General features: G+C 32.0%; 1 protein-coding gene and 1 long non-coding RNA gene across 3 annotated transcripts; one reads left to right on the top strand and one right to left on the bottom strand.

Moving 5' to 3' along the window:
• Positions 1-524: 524 nt before the first annotated feature.
• On the top strand, positions 525-1,662 carry LOC125063844. Its single transcript, XR_007119573.1, has 3 exons — positions 525-565; positions 734-869; positions 1,543-1,662. It is a non-coding gene; the product is annotated as an uncharacterized LOC125063844 (long non-coding RNA).
• A 1,900-nt stretch (positions 1,663-3,562) lies between these two features.
• Positions 3,563-18,619, bottom strand: LOC125077754. 2 transcript variants are annotated; one of them, XR_007120774.1, is made up of 9 exons: positions 18,288-18,619; positions 10,469-10,690; positions 10,041-10,228; positions 9,439-9,615; positions 8,099-8,228; positions 7,257-7,394; positions 6,989-7,094; positions 6,483-6,832; positions 3,563-6,394 (listed from the first exon to the last, which is right to left on the bottom strand). XR_007120774.1 is itself a non-coding variant. In XM_047689796.1 (8 exons), exons 1-8 carry the CDS (start codon positions 18,293-18,295, stop codon positions 6,674-6,676), a joined length of 1,128 nt encoding a protein of 375 aa, XP_047545752.1. In that variant the 5' UTR covers positions 18,296-18,619; the 3' UTR covers positions 3,563-6,673. The 2 variants fall into 2 exon arrangements, 1 of the variants encoding a protein (XP_047545752.1); XM_047689796.1 differs by having other exon boundaries at positions 3,563-6,832.
• Positions 18,620-18,935: the final 316 nt, after the last annotated feature.

The following is an 18,935-nucleotide window of genomic DNA, read 5'->3' as shown; positions in this document are numbered from 1 at the left end:
ATTGTTTTTTGTGTTTTTGGACCATGGAAGTAGGATTATCATCATATATTTGCAGTTTATTGGCGTCCATTATTATAAGCTCTATCGTATCTCTGTAAAATTATTTTAGTGTAATTTATGAATACATATTAAACCGTCTATGCCGCGATTCATACTCATCAGTACAGACAAGGCTAAACTACTTTGGAAGAGATTTATCTGGTAAATTACCTAGTTACAAAGATTACCTAGTTTTGTCGTTAGGAAAATACGGTACAACAATTATTCTCTCAAAATGTCATCTATAAAATAAAAGTGTTTTTCAGTAAGTAATAAGCTTCGTGTTCGAAATTACATTTTTAGGCAAATGTTTGCTAGAAATGTACATTTATTTTGTCAAGCTGCAACATAAACCGTTTTCGTTGTAGTCTTTCGAAATAAAATATAAAATGTTCGCTGGTCGCGTCAGGCTCGCGGCTGGTGGGGCGCGGTGTGCGCGGGCGAGCTGCTCGACGCCGGCCGCGCCGCGCGCGCGCTGCACGCCGCGCTCGCCGCGCGCGCGCGCCGCCCCGCGCCTCTGCACGAGGTCCGCCTGTCGCCATTTCTTTTATTCCAATAAAATATCTTACGTCAATGAACTCAGTTATAGAGTGGCTTAAAATTAATCATAATATTGAGTAGTAAAATAAATAATACTATAATTAGATGGATTTCAATGAATTATTCAAATATAATTTTAACGTCGATTGAGCAGGTACCGGACGAGTGGCAGCTGCTGTGGTCGGGACCGACGGCGCCGGAAGCTTACATCAAAGAATTTTGTCACCGAGCTCGCTCGGCCGTCGAGAGAGTGGGCGGGCCTGAATTTAGCGAAGACTATATGCCTCCAGGTATATTCGATTTTCTACAGCCATTAAGGCTGCATAATATTTATCATTACGACACATTTTGTCTCATTAAAACAATTGTTTCGAACAGTCCAACACTTAAAACTACTTCGAAATCTTACAAAATAATTATATTATATTATTATATTTTATTAAATAAATACCGAAAAAAACATTTTCACCTGATGGTTTCTTTTTAAAAAATGAAACAAACATGTTTACGGTTTAATATTTGCAATTGTACATACGCATATTGTACATACGCATATTTAAAACAACATGCATCTATTAAAATCAAGATACAAGGTATCTCGGATACCTGATCGAAATGAGTTCGTGTGATGATAGCTTACTTTTCACTTTGATCTGCTCATTTCTCTTCCCAAAACCCAATCTTATTGAATATAATTTCATTTTTTATTAATTTAATCGTTATAATGTATTATTTTTATAAATTTATAAGTACGTATGTATTTAATATGTAAACATATTATTTACAATATTAATTTAATTTGTTAAAAGCTATTTATTTTTCTTACAATTCATTAATAGTACAACAAATAAATTTGAATGCGGTTATATAGACGGTGCTATGGTAGATGGGTACTTTGTGCACTATTTTACTATTTTCCGATATGGATATTTCCGATATGGATATATATATTTGTCCGAACAGAGGTCGACTTGCGGCAGTTCTTCCGCCCCGCGCGCGTGCTGTGCGCGGCGCGAGCGCGCGAGGCGGCGCGACGCGCGTGCTCGCTGCAGGCGCTCGTACTCGTCGCTAAGTGGGACTGCCCCGCCGGTGTGTCTTCATATACTAATGCAAAAATGACGTAATCAAAATCACGTAATTTTTTGTTAAAATTAAAGCATTACAAGGTTTATAATAATTCAACTCGAGTCCAGTAGTAGAGCCGCACTGTATCGACCTTCACTGCAGTGTGGTCCAATCATCTCAAAACCTTAAAGGGGATGGAGACTTTCGGCCAGCTGCGGAATGTGTTCGGTCTCTTATAGCGCTATACTATGGTTCCACGTGCAGCGGAGACGAGCGGCGACGTGAGCGTGCGCGGCGTGTCCCTGGGCGGCGGCGCGTGGCGCGCGGGCCGCCTGCGCGCGGCGCCGGCCGACGCGGCGCCGCACGCGCCCGCGCCGCCGCTGCTGCTGCGATACGTGCCCGCGGTAACGTCGTTAGTTCTTAATTGAATACATAACCCGTTGTGAATTTTGTTAATGCATTACATAACCCATTAGGACATGAGTACCTACATTACTCTACTCGATTATAGTCACTATGCAATTCTACAAAAATATCCAGCTTTTAATATTCTTAGTGTATTATATTTGTAAACGATTATTTCATTATGTTTTGTAAGTGATCATTGGAATAGTGTTTAAATGTATTCACATTTAATCTATTACTGTAATATTATATCAGTAATCATTGTTAGTCCCATGAATTACGAACAGATCTCTGGAGGACAAGCGGCGAGCGAGCACGGGTTCGAAATACCGCTGTACACGAATGAATTTCGAGAGGAAGAACTAGCACGTGTCAGCGCGCCGCTGCACGAGAGCTTCTCGCCGCGCACCGCCCTGCTGCACGCCCTGGCGCTGTTCGTGGCGCCGCTGCACTGAGCGCCACCTTTCGTTGCACTTAAGTTTCTAGCACAGAAAGTCCGAAATTAAATATAATTTACTTCATAAAAGCAATGATAAATAATTTGATTTTTTTTTCTCAGTATTACACCTTACTCAGATTACTTTAATTTTCTTAAATACTCGATTTATAATAATCTCTAAATTAAGTTGGCTACTCCGATGTGAGTCACTAGCGTCTTTATAAAAACAATTTTTATTGAATAGATTTTTTTGTATATTGCGTAAAGAATATGTATGTAATAGACACTCGAGTTCCGAAACTGTATTTCTCTAAACATGACTATCATAAGTTTAATAAATATTAAGCCGTCAAGAGACGCGCGACAGATGTGAAAAAGCGAAATGGTTATTTAGAGAATTTATAATTAAATAAAAATGAATCTATAAATATGGAATACAATAAAAATAAACGAAATAATAAATACTATACGAGCTAAGCGGCCACAAAGAAGTAACGAAGGAAGGAGTGGGTAGTGGAAAAACCCGGATTACGCTATAAGTAAAAATGTACGTGCTATTTAATAAACAATAACCATGCGATGCGATAAGTTTAACAGTAGCATTCGCACAATTACATAAAAATAGTAATACGGCATATATAAATCGGTCTCACCAACTACGCCCGCCAATAGATGTTCCACTACAAAAATATATGCATCATATCATCTTATATTTAAATAATCCTGTAATCGTGATAGGAAACACCACCACAATATTTTACGTGTAATATTTACCTTGCGCTACCAACACACGCCAATTTGATAATTGAGGACAATCGACTTAAATAGGGTTCATTATGACACATTTTAATATAAATGAATTATACGGTTAATATAAATAATAAGGATTCACATAAAGCTATGAAAAGAGCGTACAGCATTAATCAAACAACAGCTAGCTTGAGAGCTTTACTTGATATCACCTAATAGATTTAAATAGCTAAAAAAATCAAATGTTTTATCTCTATTTCTCCAGATTTTATTAATATTTAAGAAAAAATCAATTTCCACACACAAGGATAATTAAAATAAAAATAAGTTGAAATATTGTTTTATTTGTAAAAACATTCTTCTATAAAGTTAAACATCATTTTCACTGAGCCGTGACTAGAACATTGGTCATGCTCATACCTTAACTACAATTAACTACCAGGAAATATTTTACATTAATATAGCCTTAACTTTAAAACAATATTAACAATAACGATTTACTTTTAAAAAAGTACATCACAGACAGTTCATTGTTTTGAGGCACTTTTTTTGTATATTCTTGCATGTTGTATAAATCTAATTCATAGTATTTATCCAAAAGTTTATACATAGTTATTTTATTAATTTAATTATTCCTATTGTGAAAAATTTCTATTGCCACATTTAGTGCTTTTGGACATTATTAAAGTCAGTTTATTTCAAAGAGATTTTGATCAATATGGCACAAATACTAGTTTTATTTAAATTTAAATTGCTTTGCATTGTTTTATTAAATTACTTTTAAAGTCTATGATTTTTTTAAACTTATTTTTTTAATTAAATCAGTTCTCAATGTCTCAGCTTTAAGAAGCTGTAAAAATTAGTAAAAATTAAATTTTTAATTATATTTTTTTTTTGAGGAACAATATGATTTATGGAAATCAATCTATTCAAAGATCCGAAAACCAAAATCAATTTTTATGAGTTTCGGAAATTCGTTTGGATAGCTTTTATCAATTCAGGAGTGTATCAATTGTATTCATCAAAATATATTTATAAAAAGTTCTCTAACACGAATAAAATTTAAAATACTAATTGAGCCTCAAGTTGAAAGTATTATTAGCGGGTATTAGAGACTTTTTAAAATGTAGTGCTTAAATCACAAGTAATCAACTATTGTTTACTAAAATTACTTGACATTATGCCAAGATAAAAAATCAGCTGCATGCAAGCCAATCATCATCCTAGCATACATATTTTGTTATTCAAAAATATTTTTATGTTCTTTTGCTATTTAATTAGTTCTTATAAATATAGTTTTAATATATATTCATATATATAATCCGGGAAGACAAACTTTACATTAATAAAAAAAAACATATCTATAGAAATAAAATTTATAAATCTCTGACAGAGTAAACCTTGTGCAACATTTTATGTTAACAAACGCTAAGATCACACTTTACTTTTTGCTTTCGAAGAAAACCATCCACTATAGTGACTGCGTTATGACTCTACTTTTCATAAGGCCGTAATAAAATGTTACACTTACATAATTATAGAGAAATATCATCTCAGATCTGTCTCAAGATTCCAAACATCACAAATGTTATTATTATTCACTTGTCTATTTAAAGACCAAACTATTAATAAAAAACATAGTATAAAAAATCATGTATAAATACTATAGAAAGCCTTATAGTACATACATACTATAAAATAAGAACATAAATCACTTTAAAGTAATTACGTTTTAAAACTAATATCGCGTGTGAGCCAGTTTAGCTCTTTTTTAGGCAAAATCTAATAAATTTAATTTTGTGCAATTTATGGCAAAAGACACAATTTCGAATGATATCAGATTCCTTCCTTTAAAAATAATAACTTTAAAAAATACGACAAATTTCGACGTTCATGTATTTTGTAGTTAGAGTTTACACGGTGACAATATATTTCTAATAATAATAAAATTATATGTATTAATTTATTTGTCCATATTTTGTAAACTTCATTACTTATTCGATGAAGCTTACAAAAAATGGAATTTTTCTTCATAAAATATAAGAATAATTACTTGAATTATTTCATGCAAGGGCAAGATTAAATTTACACAAAAGGAAGCTGATTTTTGCAGATCAACCTTATGGCTTATATCACATTATAGGTTAGATTATGTTAGGTACTTACCATAACACATTCCTTATACCTACAATACCAATTTACATATTTGCCTAATTATTATTAGGCAAACATGTATGCTAGCACTGCTTGCATTTACTATATTAATACGGCTGAAAAATATTGTGCGATTGAAATTAATTCAGAGAACTTGCATTGAGAGATTAATGTATATTATTATGATTATTGCTTTATTTATTGAATCTCAATGAACTCAATAATTATTTATTTTAAAAACAGTATTATTCCATTAAATCTTAATCGAAAGTGAAAAAACTTACAAATGCTCATCATATTATGTAAAACAATGAGAGACAAAAAATTCTCAAAGTTATCTTTAAAAATATTTTGATTATTTTTTAATAAAAATACGTCGGTTATTTAACTATGAAAAATAAAATTCCTTTAAACAATATGTTAAGATTATAGCTATTTTATACACTTGGTACTGTTAATAATTTGTAGAATAACAGATAATAAGGAAGATCTCACATAGCCTTTTTAGGCATGTTTTAATTTTATATATTAATGTTCAATAAGAACAAAAAATATTGATTGCTAGGAGTACAGTTTCTTTTTTTGCACTCAGAGACCAGAACTAATTCTTCTTTCTCTAAAACCTTAAGACTATTATGTAGGCTTTAAAAATTGCTATAAATTATTATTTATAAAATAAAATTTATATTTATTCTCGCGAAATAATATGCATATTAGAAATGATTAGAGCTTCAGCAGCCAAAGATCTATTATGTATTGACTTTCTAGGGCCAGTACATTGAGCAATATTATTTTTTTATTATTACATTATCTAATAGTAACAAAGAAACCAATTTTATACACTTAATTATATTTTATGTATATTTAAACGTAACTTCACCTAAACTATTAAGTAATATCGCACTTATTTAAAAACAATTTGTTAAAAGAAAATAAATACAACAATCCTCTGAATCACAATAATCATGGAGGTCGGTAATATAACCAGCACCCCTAAAAATTCTGCAAAGGAAAAAACATTCATCCTTAATAAAAATGGCAGTATACTTAGTCACGAAACACCGGCAAAAAAAATCGCACTATCACTAACCTATTTGGAGCACTCCACTGACCAATATTAATAAATGCTTATAATCTCGATGAGTAAATTGAGCAATTGTACGTAATTATTGCACAGCGAAACAAGGCACTTTAGGTGTGTGTTTTTGTTGCCTGAGCCTGCCATGTAGCGACGTTAAATGTTTTTCTTCTGTTACACACTGTGATGCTAAATAAAAACGTTCAAAGCGTGACGTCGTTCTGTTGCTGCACGGCGTTGATGCTCTGCACTACGTTAATGATAAAGGAGGGCATGTTGTTGGACGCGCCACTGGTGCTATTCTCTCCGGCTCCGAGAGCTTCACTGGGATTCCGGTTGCTATCAGTCCTACTGTTGTTATCCTAGACAAGGAAAGACATTTGATGATGTAATTATAAGTCAATTTAAATAGAAAATGTAATTTGAATACTAAATATATATTCGGTAATAAAGTCTTGTCTTCTTTCTACTCGTGATTCGTGTTAATGTGTAAGCAATGTATAGTAGTATAGACCGACCTGTCTGGCACAAAGCGGTGCAGGTCGTGCGGGGACCAGCAGCCCAGCCAGCTCGCCCGCCGCAGTGGCGCCGCTTACCACACCAGCGCTCGTACTCGTAACCGCACTGTATATCATAGAAATATTTATAACCACTACAATCAACTGCAAACATTTTTATTTCCGTAAATGGAAAAAGGGATATTCAAGTTTTCGATATTCCATTTCAATGACTAAAAGCACAAATTCAAGGGGTCTTTATTATCGTACATAAGCAACGCGCACTCACTTCCCGTTGCCGTCGTGCAGCACGGCGGGCGACCACGTGCTCTCCATGGTGTCCTCGTCGTGCACGAACGCGTCCCGCTCGTCATCGCTCGGTACCGCGTCGCCTGCACCTGCCGCGGTCACACCCGCGCCATCGTATCTGCAACACACGCGTCCACTATCAGTACACGCGAGGCATGGACGATATCCGATTTTTGACTCGGTCGGACCGATATTTGGATTAAGTCTCGATGTTGACATCGCACATGAGCAACGCGGGTAACGACACCTATTATCGAAAAAACTAAGCACGATTACGTTTGTCGGATCACGCTGTGAAACATGATGATTTCAATATACTATAGAAAAGATAGACATATATAAAGACGTATAAGTTCATTTACAATTTTAAACAGTTATGGCCATCTTTATTTTTAAATCCTACACAGCTATAGACCACCGTCGATCATCGTTAAACATTCGTCCTGTCTTTATTTAACTTTACATTTTATTCTTTGTGAGAAAGAGATGAAATGAATATGTTATCCAAATCGATTTCACAATCGCATCATCTCTTTCTCACAGACGAGTTACCGTAAAGTTAAATGAGACAAGACGAATCCATTGAATCATCGTACATTACAAAGTTCAGTTCATCGTACATTGTACAATACATTGAATGGGTACTAGAAGGATTTTAATTTTTTTACATGTGGTGATAATGATCCAGGTATATCAACAACCTCAAATCTAGGTCATTTGATATTTGGATGACATCCGACTGTAGATGTGTTTCGATACATCGAACACATGCATGTACACGCGTTGTGGTCGCGCACGAATACGAGAAGCGAGAGTACTCACGCCGAGGACATGTGCGGGCCGCGCACGTAGTTGGGGTTGTTGTACACGCGAGCGGCCTGGCTGCCCGCCGACTCGCGCGCTTCCGACACACGCGTGGATGGCGCTCGCTTTATGAAGGGCCAAGATGATTCTGCAAAATTTAAAAAATTCAATTATTTTTTTAAGAATGCGGTTTATAACAACAAAAAAAAAATTTTTTTAACCGTGATCTTTGGACTGTAACGCAATAGTTCGATTCCACGATACGTATCCCACTAGATCAGCGTATTCTTATACTGGTCTGTGTTCGGCATTGGCACCGCTTATAAATGAGGCTATTATTACTATTATTTAGGTATTTTGTGGGTTTCGTTTCATTGAGATAACGTTTTATTTATATATATTATTTACTCTAATAAATATAAGTTATTTTGATGGTTCAAATTCTTTAAAAAGGTGACCTCGTACTATTATTTGAAATCTCCTATTATATATAAGGGATATCGGGGTGAAGTCGGTAAGAGCATTAAAAATGAAGAATACTTTATTAATCGATTTTATATGTTGTTAAACAATGAGGTACAACAGTTCACCTATTACAGATTGCAAATAAATTGTAGTATGCGATTGATTTATAAATTATAAAATACTAGAATAACTGGTGCACTCGGATACCTGGAGCGAGGCCAGACTAACGTGAAATTACGAGTTTTTAACTACAGTTAAACTCTTGTTGCAGGAAATATATTAAGCTAATTGTAAATATAAATGAAATAAATCAATTATAAAATGTAATGGCATCGGATTCAAGGTTAGATTCAATCAACAAATGAGTTAGACATGGGATGTGGATACCGACCGCAACGAACTTGTGCATTAATTAGAACAAAAGGTCACCCTGATATGCGTCATAACTCACACTCGACCACTGATCGCACTGTTTACGTTTGCATGCTTTGTCTTAATTAATCGTTTCGTATCAAATCCCAGGAATTTCGTATGATCATTTGGAAAAACCTGAAATAGTGTGTCATACGATCTTCATAAAAACTTTACATTACAAAACTTATCGTAAATAACGTTATGGCATTTTATATAGTTTAGTAATTACATCAATATTGAGAAACGTTTTACGATATACAAGGACGTTGTACATCATTATCTACATAGTGATCGGAAACATTATTTTAGAATGCATTTAATTGTGCTTTTTGTAAACAGAACATTACATTGATGGCCTGACCTATTTTGGCCATTTAAAGAAGAGTAGCCAACTGCGCACACCAAATTAACGTGCGTAAGTATATGCAGAGATTAATTAATTCGAACACACATACAGCACTGCAGCTCGCGATAGTTACCTTCACCGTTGTGCTGAGTGCAGTAGTCGTGCAAGCGAGGCGGCTCGGGCGCCCTCGCGGCGCTGTAGTGCGCTTCGTACGCGGGCGGCAGCTCGGGCGCGCTCGCCACGCCGCCCGCGCCCGCGCCCGCCGCCGCGCCCGCGCCCGCGCCCTGCGACTGCACCGACGTGCGCATCGCTGGGACGATCATATTAAATCATTACTACATTCTTTTAATTATATTCATTGTTAGACGGATGGGCGAATATGCACCGGATGGTCACCACCGCCCATACATTGGCGCTGTAAGAAATATTAACCATTCCTTAGATCGCCAATGCGCCGCCAATTCTACGATCAAATAAGATGTTACGACAATACTAAGGGGTATTGCTGTTTTGGCGGTAGAATTTGCAATGAGTGAGAGCTTGCACAGATCCATAAATATACCATAAGTATGCCATATAAACAGATAAATTTTCTTTTTTTTGCTACACATGCTTTACATGCTGCTATGATTTATTACAACACTTAATTTTATGCTGGGAAACTTGTGGGTAAGAAGACTTCATGTTTACGACGAATAGGCAAGAGATAAAATTATAAGTAGGTCGATTACTCACAGGCCAATATCTTATAGGTGTAGGTGTTACGGAGTAGGCAGATCAGAATGACGGCGACCAACACGAGGAACAGTAGCAGGCCGATGGCGACCGCAACCCACACGAATACGGATGGCGACGACGCATCGCCGCGCGGGTCGGGCTGCACGCATTCGGCACTCACGTCGCCCCGCAGATCTTCCACAAGCCTAAGAGATATATATATATATATAAAATTAAATTTATAATTACGTAGCTATGGAACAAAATAGAATATTTATGCGAATAATTATTGCGATTATATATTGTGTTTTTATTGTTTGTTTTAATTCAGGCAGTTAGTTACCTTATAGACATGTGTAACGATATCTAAAAAAGTATTTAGGATAAAAAATAATAGCAAAAATGAAATTGCTTCCGTTAAACTCATTAACAAAGATGAAACTTACCCTTTGATACATGATCCACACTCCGCAACCGACTTAATACAGGTGGAGGGAGCACGTGATGGGTCGCGCTTTAACAGCTCACAGTTGAGACATCTTTGGCAGACGAAAGCATCAGAAACGCAATAAAAGCCGCTCTGGCATTGGTCATCGAACTGACACTCTATGGGCTGCCCACGCACACCCAGTAGCAGCGACAACGTAGCCGTATAGGCTACTAGTGTCCTGTAACACAACAATACACGTCATGTAAATATTGTATTTATAAATAAATTAAAGCCAGATGCACCATACAGCAATGCGGCCGTTCTACCCTAATAAAACAATACATTATAACAGCAGTTATTGATCATCAACTTTAGACTAAAGTTTCATAATATGACTGTGCTTTGAATATCACTTTGAATGAAAATATATTCCTTGAAGTTGTTCATTTAAAAGTTGATAGTGTGTACATAGCTTTTTTTTGTCTTCCCTTTAACGCGCTTTGTCAAAATACGGTTTTTTAAATTATAAAATATAATAATGTCCAATGAAACAATAAAATTATATTGCTGCTGATATTATTATCACAAAAATGCGAATCCTTATAAATCCTGACAAGGACTTGTGATGGTGAATAACAATAATTAAATCGCTAAAATACTTGAAAAGAATATTCTAGTAATATTTACTATATTCTAGCAGTCATCAATGAATGTTTTCCAAGAATGTATCTGTGAGTGCGATAATTCATAACTATGTAACGTAGTTTAAATAAAGCGTTAAATGAATTATTATTATTTAAACCTTATTACAATAATTTATAATTATAATTGATTCTTATATTACGTAAAAAAAAAACAAATTTTAAATTATCATAGCTGCTCTTATATGTGTCTACGAGAACATTTTCCGAATACAAGCTTCTTAATATTTTTTTTATTTCATTTTAGATCTTTTAAAATGAGATTTAATTTATGTATAAATTCATTTGTATATTACGCATATAATTTACTCAAGAATTATTTTAATAGGTGACAAAAAACAATCCTTTCATTATCCGATGGGAAAGAAAAAAATTGGTGCATCCTTTAAGCGCATATATAAATAGTAATGTCGATATCGGTGCTGCAAACGAAATAAAACAAACGCGGTATTAATAGCTCGCATCTATCGTAATTGGTTTAAAACAATATAACATAGTACGGTCAAGTGTATCGTCCGAGGCCCGAGCCACGGATTCGATGACGCATCGAATGGGGCGATAATGATAAAATGGTCTGATCTTCAATACCGTTCGCCTTATCTGACAATTATTACGCTTGTTCTCTTAGTATTTACTGCTAATATATTATTAATTACTAATAAGCCTTACGTTTATACGTCGATTATTAATTTATTGTGATTATTCAGTGCACATGTAATAAACCTTGATTATATCTTTTTGTCACTTAACTAACGTCAGGTTGATTGAATAGTTTTACTTATGTAAGATTCACCAATGTTTTATTTTAATTTGTCTAAGAACCTTCAAAGAAGAACTATCCTGATTACTTGATGTTAGGGCTTTGTGAAAGCTCGTCTGGGTAGGAACCACCTACTCTTCGTATTCTACCTCCTAGTGTTGTATACCGGTTTTAATGGTGAGTGGTGCAATGTAACAACAGGCACAAGGGAAATAGCGCCTCAATTCCGCATTGGTTATGTGATGAAGAAATGGTTAAAAATTCATAAAAAAGCATACCCCACACACCACAAAAAACTGACTGTAATTGTTATTGTGACTAAAAAGCTTACAAATGAGCGCATAGCGAGATTCGTAACAGGAATAGACTAATACAATATTTAACTTATCGTTTAGAGTTGCCGCTTGACGCGACCGTGAACTGTAGCCATGATTTGCAGTTAATACGCTTAAATCCAGCAAACCAATCTTTTTTAAAAGTACTAATCGAAATCAAATCTAGATGCATAATTCTCTATATATCAATATTCATTACTATCTTTATTCATGAGGTTTTTTTTTCTTTTATTAAAACTGAAAATGTTATCGAAAAGTTTCTAGTACATACACGATTACGTCGTCGGCCATGGAACTTTTGCTGGTATATAATAAATATTTACTATAATATATATATTTACTATAAATAATAAGAAACTATAAACATACATATGACTAATATAGTATGTATAAATAAAAAAATATATTTTTTTTAGTTATTTAGGTTTATTATTATAACAACACTAAGACTTTGCTAATTGTTGATATTGAGAAGCCACTTAATCAAAATCTGTATCAAGTATATAGTAATACATAATATAACTACTATTAAAGTATAATTCAGATAGAATGAACACTTATTTTCTGTTCATAATAACTATGTCCACAGATTACAATAAATTTATCTATATACCAATTATGATAAGACCTGAATATATTTAAAAAGACTGAATTATAACTAAATAACCTCATACAAATAAACTATATTTTAAATAACTAGGATTGAATGCAGGCAAGTAGCTTCACCCAAGTTAAAGTGAAACAGTTTTAGAAAACATGACTAACAGAAGCGAGTATCGGCCATCGGGAGATGTGCAAAACAACAAAAAGGATGATAAGAGAGAGCAAGAGATACATCGGCGCATGCGCGTGAAGGGATCTAACGACGATCTGCTTATTCATTGCACTATTTTAATTTAAACTAAAATCACACGTGTCCCTTTTGCGGATTATACTAAAACGGGGGGTGATGCAATCACAGTTAACTTCAAAGGAAAATTTAATAAATGAACGAATACAAACTTATACTGTTAAAAAAAAACAATCTAAATTGAAGGATTACATTTTAAAACATATATCCAAAAAGCTTTTGTTAATTATTAAAACATACCTGCAAGTCGTTAACCACTTAATTGTCGTCATCTGGATAGATATTATCAACAATAGAATAATGTTTTGCGAATAGATCTATTGTGTACTAATAACAAACAACAGTTTAGGACGACTACAACTTATTGAAAAGAATTTAAGACTCGTATTGTTATCGGTTGAACATGTTTAAACATGTCACAGACATCCACCGTAAAATTTCACGTTCCCTAAACATATGATTATGAGTTTAATATTATCACAATCTTATATAACATTTGATTTAACCGATTTAAATTTAGAAACCGAAATTTATAATTTTTTTATTTAAAATAATATAATTATTAATTATTTTTTATATTAGTGCCTATATAATATCATAAACATCAAAGTTTTCTTTTTATTAAAAGAAGTCTAATGAGTCTATATTTAATAGCAGTATAGTATACCATTTAACTGTAGCTTTTCATAAATTAACGATTATACGAACTTTTGTTATCTTGCTTTAAAGCCAAAAAATTGCTACCTGTGAACACAGGAACCATTATCTGATAATGTCAAAACTGTTTGACACAAGTCAAAACATGATTTTGAAGATTTTTTTTTTTAGTTTAAACCCGAATAGGATTCTGATAAATATTATTTTAACACTTTGATGTGAGCGACGGTAATATACTTTCAGGAGTTTTTTCATTACTTTCATTGTATTTAGCAATTCCTTTATTCATACTAAGTTATCTAAGTAGATTCTAGTATCTTGTAGGTTCCAGTTATTAGATATTTATGTAACAGCCTTTATTTAATTATTTATAACTTGTATTAAATAATTCAAACGAAGACGAAATTCGTTTTTATATATTCAACAGTTCTTTAATGAAGTGACTTTTTCTTAAATTTTCTAATACCGTAGTCAGAATCTTAATCTAAATGTTAAACGCGCATGTTTTTTATGTTATATTTAATAAGAATTTTAATGTCGTTAAAATATTACACATATAATATTGATATGTAGGTAGATCTACTTACTAACATATCGGTAAATCGTCGAAATATTAATGATTTGTCTAACATAATTTTTTAATTCGTTTTCAAGAGTACATATCTATCAGATTTCTTTATACCAATGGTACCAACAAATGATAGCCAAAAAAATCGACACATAAATAAAATAATAAATGATAACCATATTGTATTTTTAATAATTATATTTTAGTATCTTTGCCTTCAACTTTAGCCTAAAGCTCTAAATGGATTCGGGATGGATAATAAATACAGGTTATAATTACAATTCGTTTTCGTACTCTAAATTCAAATAATAATATTGATCTGTCAGTGTAATCAGGTATTACGTGAATCACTCGTCACGTGTGGGTAACCTTGAGAATCAAAATAAAAATGATCACATTGTACGATGTAGGAGGCCTGGTAAATACAACTATGAATCTTAATTTTTCAAATGAAATTAGTAAAATAATGTCTCTAAATTTATAAATAGGTATAAAAACATAAATTATTATTTATTAAAAAGATAAACCATATTGAACTAGAAGTTCTGAGTGTATTCGATTAAGTTTAATAAACAAAGGGCAACAAGAATCGTGTTAGGACAGTCATAAAATTTTGTGCAGTGAAAGAGACAACTGCAAGCCGGTTTTCAATCCCGCGGTGGACATTCACCAAGACCAAGTGAGACCAACGACTAAGGTGTATGAGTCATCGCATAAAGGATTACCTGTTCCTGGAAAGGGTATCAAAACGAGACAAAAAATAAAAAAGATTCAAAATATTATAGCCGTTAGTCGCGATCGCTCTGTTTCTATACGTAGGAGAGCCTTTCAACTATATGGCGTGATATGACGCAATATTACATCATATCATAAGTGTAAACATTATGGGTATAATATTAATATGTTAAGGATAACATATTGTTGTTGTTTATACTTTATTGTACTAAGACGGTTTGATTCTATGTACCGGTAGCTTTTCTAGCGATGATAAAGAACATTAAAAGAAATATATTAATAATTTGCATGCCTCGCCATTAATTAGCCGTTCGAAATACATAAAAGTACTGAGAAGAAGTTATTAAAAAAAAATACTCATATAGGTAATGTGATTTTTTTTTCGCAAGTTACAGGTTCAAACCGTATCAAGGTTGAACCTTGATTGACGGAAAAAGTTTTTGAAAAAAAGATTTTGGTAACTTTATCACATTCATTTACTTTTTGAAAAGTACGGAATTGATCTCCATTACATTTTTTTACAATGTTATGCAAACACCCTGACCTCTTTAGAGTATAATAATAACAAGATTTGCCAAAATGAGTCAAAGAATTTTTTCGATCGTAAAGCACTCTCTTATGCTTCGCATCATTAGTCTTTCAATAGATTCGATGACGGAAGGCTTTAAATTTAATTAGTTGCGTTACATTCAAATGTATAGGCCATCGGGATATGCACGGGGTACGGTAACCTGAGACGTATGAGTAATGCACAAAGGAGTATGTGGACACGCATCGGTAATCACATTGTAGGGAATTTCTCCTATTATTATAATATTGCAAAAATAATCATTACGACAAATGTCAGCAATATCCTCCGCTTATCTTCCTTTAGAATTGATCGATATTAATTATTAAACGTTATTTATGTAGCCGGGATCATACAGAGCTATAACAACTTGTCAAGATGGACCAAGCTTTACAATTAAATAATTAATCTATTCATTTCAAATATGAGATTTCAAATATTTGTTTAACACATATTTGGTAAATAAATTGTGATTTTTCAAACGATATGAATCTTGTAATAGATATAATATAGGTAGGTATTTTTAATGTCTACATATAAATAAACTTCCTTACACGATAAGGTGGTTAAACGCAAAATGCCCAACATTGAGGATGGTCGAGACCGATAATATTCTAAATTTACGACTATTCAATATAATATAGATCTTCTTTTAAAGTTTTTATAAAAAAAAAAAAAATACAGGAATGTTTTTCATTTTTTTCCGAAAGCTATAATTTGTGCCATCTTGGATGGATGGGTGGATCGGATAATTCATATTCAACAAAAGTTATAAGCAATTACGATTTGATATATTAATGATGAGTTTTTGTCCGGTTCTTTTCTTTTTAAGTGGTGTACAATATGTGTGTGTATGAATAAGTAAAATCCTAGAATTTAAGAGGCACTAATAAATATCAAATATATTGATATTAAAAACATTTGTGTATGCTATATATTTATGTTTGTTGTGTATGAAACTAACGCGAATTTACATATTGTAGGTAAGTCGCCGCGTCGTCGCATAATAACGTCAGATAAAATACTCTTGTCACATTATGCATGAAATTTTTTGATTATGTGTTTAGATAAAATAGAATAGACAAAGCTTAATAATATAAACAAGATTATATATAGAATCTGTATATTATATAAATATATTGTTATTTACGAATATTATAATCCAAATAAATATAATAAATTGAATGTTTTGTTAAGTTTTTTAAAGTATATTTAATAGGCATGAGTAGGCAGCAATTTTTAAGTTTGAAGCAGATAAAGATTGTACAAATTAGCATTTTGGATGATCTCGTAAGTGGACAGTATTTCGTATTGTATTGGCTGAATGTGAAATACTATTTTTGAAGAGCTCCTTAAATGGTATTGACAGTAAATGCTAATGTTTTGCAAGGTGTTAAGATTCCAGAAGAATTTTTAACAATGTTAGAAATTGTAATTCTGTATTAAATATAGAAGTTCAATTTAAACACAAATCTATGATTAAGTTAAATAATTAATTAATTACATTTCCCTATTTAATTTGAATAAGATAATTTAAGATAATATATATATAATTGAAGTTGAATCATCATTACTAACAATGTTACTTTTTAGTATTATATAAATTAATTGAATGTCAAAATCTATCAATCAAATCTATATGAGGTTAATGTAATAATGTTTAAACTTACTTTTTATTACAAAAAAAAATAGATATATTATATTATAAAGATATTATGGTGCCACACTTTGGGTTTCTTATGGCCTTAAGATTTTGTAATAATTTGATTACTAAATAGATGTCTGAAGCTGATGAATACCTATTAGCCGACATATGTATAATAGAACACATGCTATGATTTTATAAATTAATATTATTCCAATTATAGAGATTTTCATTGATAAATATGTTCGTATTTTATATCACTTGTTATATAAAAGAAGAATTAGAGGATATACTTTTAACAATATCATTGCTTGGAGGATACTCAGATACTTAAATTGGGTTAAACTTTTACTTTGATATTAAAAATTTGTATGCATCTAATATTAGAGTGAACACGGAATAGTGAATATGATTGTTTATTTTTTCTGATCAATTATACTTGTTCATATAACTACAAAGTTTAGATAAATACAAAAATATATTTTGTATATCATTTAGATAAAATACTACTACTATTATTAAAAGTTTAATAATGTACTGTAGGCTTCGTAATATCACTTTCCTTAATGCTTATATAAATGTAATTATTTATGAAACATAGTTTGTATATATATAATATATATATGTCAATGAGATTAAATATATAAATCAATCACTTAACATAATTTGTATTCCTCTCTTCAAATGAATATTAAATCAAAATATATATTAAAGTTACCTAAGCAATTTGATATTATATAAATTAAATTCAAAAAAAGTATAATTATTCTGTTTTTATCCATTATTCACATGCTTATGCAAATATATTTTAATAATGTTTAGAAAAAAAAAGCCTAGTTGACTTCTAAATAAAATAATTACAACAAGTACAAACAAGATTTGCTTTTAATAATTCGGAAAATATACTAAATATATAATATAAGTTCAATAATATATATATATTTTATTCAACTTATGTTACGAATTATTGGACAAAATGTAAGTCAGATATATATTTTTTAAATAAAAGTACTCACCGTATCATATTCTTCTGTATCTTCTATATTTTCTAGTAAAACAACACAAGTCTTCTAACAGTCATAAAACAATAGTATATAATTGATATTTTTATTGAAACACATTAAAATCTACTATAGTAACTGAAGTAGAAATAATCTATAATATCACTTTTCTTAAACAAAAAAACTGTTTACTTAATGTTAAACGATACAATACACTTCTAATTTCTAAAGAAGATCAGCTAATACTGAGTCACTCAGTGGCGGCTGGCGGAGTGTCGAGGAAAATAATTTTCTATCGCAACGCAAAAATAACAATAAAATGACAACAACCTGTAGAATTGCAAGACAGGTCGAAACTTGCTCGAATGTTTTTGTCTCTTCTGTTACCAGAGTTAAAGAAGGACAGACAAAAATTGTACGTTTTTTGCTTTTATTTAAAAAATATATTTTTTTACATATTACAAACCTTGAATATTTTTATAGAACGAAAAAATGCAATAAAATATATATTTAAACACTTCTTTTGCATTAAATTATTAGATATTGTACTCTTAACTCTTTAGATGAGCCATAGACAATTAGACATTATTTTTTGTAGATATTGTAAAAAAAATCTATAAAATTATAAAAATAATTGACTGATTTACAACTAACGGGAAATTT

This window comes from Vanessa atalanta, chromosome 4, assembly GCF_905147765.1.
Source record: "Vanessa atalanta chromosome 4, ilVanAtal1.2, whole genome shotgun sequence".
In the NCBI taxonomy this organism is placed as follows: domain Eukaryota; kingdom Metazoa; phylum Arthropoda; class Insecta; order Lepidoptera; family Nymphalidae; genus Vanessa; species Vanessa atalanta.
This window is presented reverse-complemented; position numbering and strand designations above follow the sequence as displayed.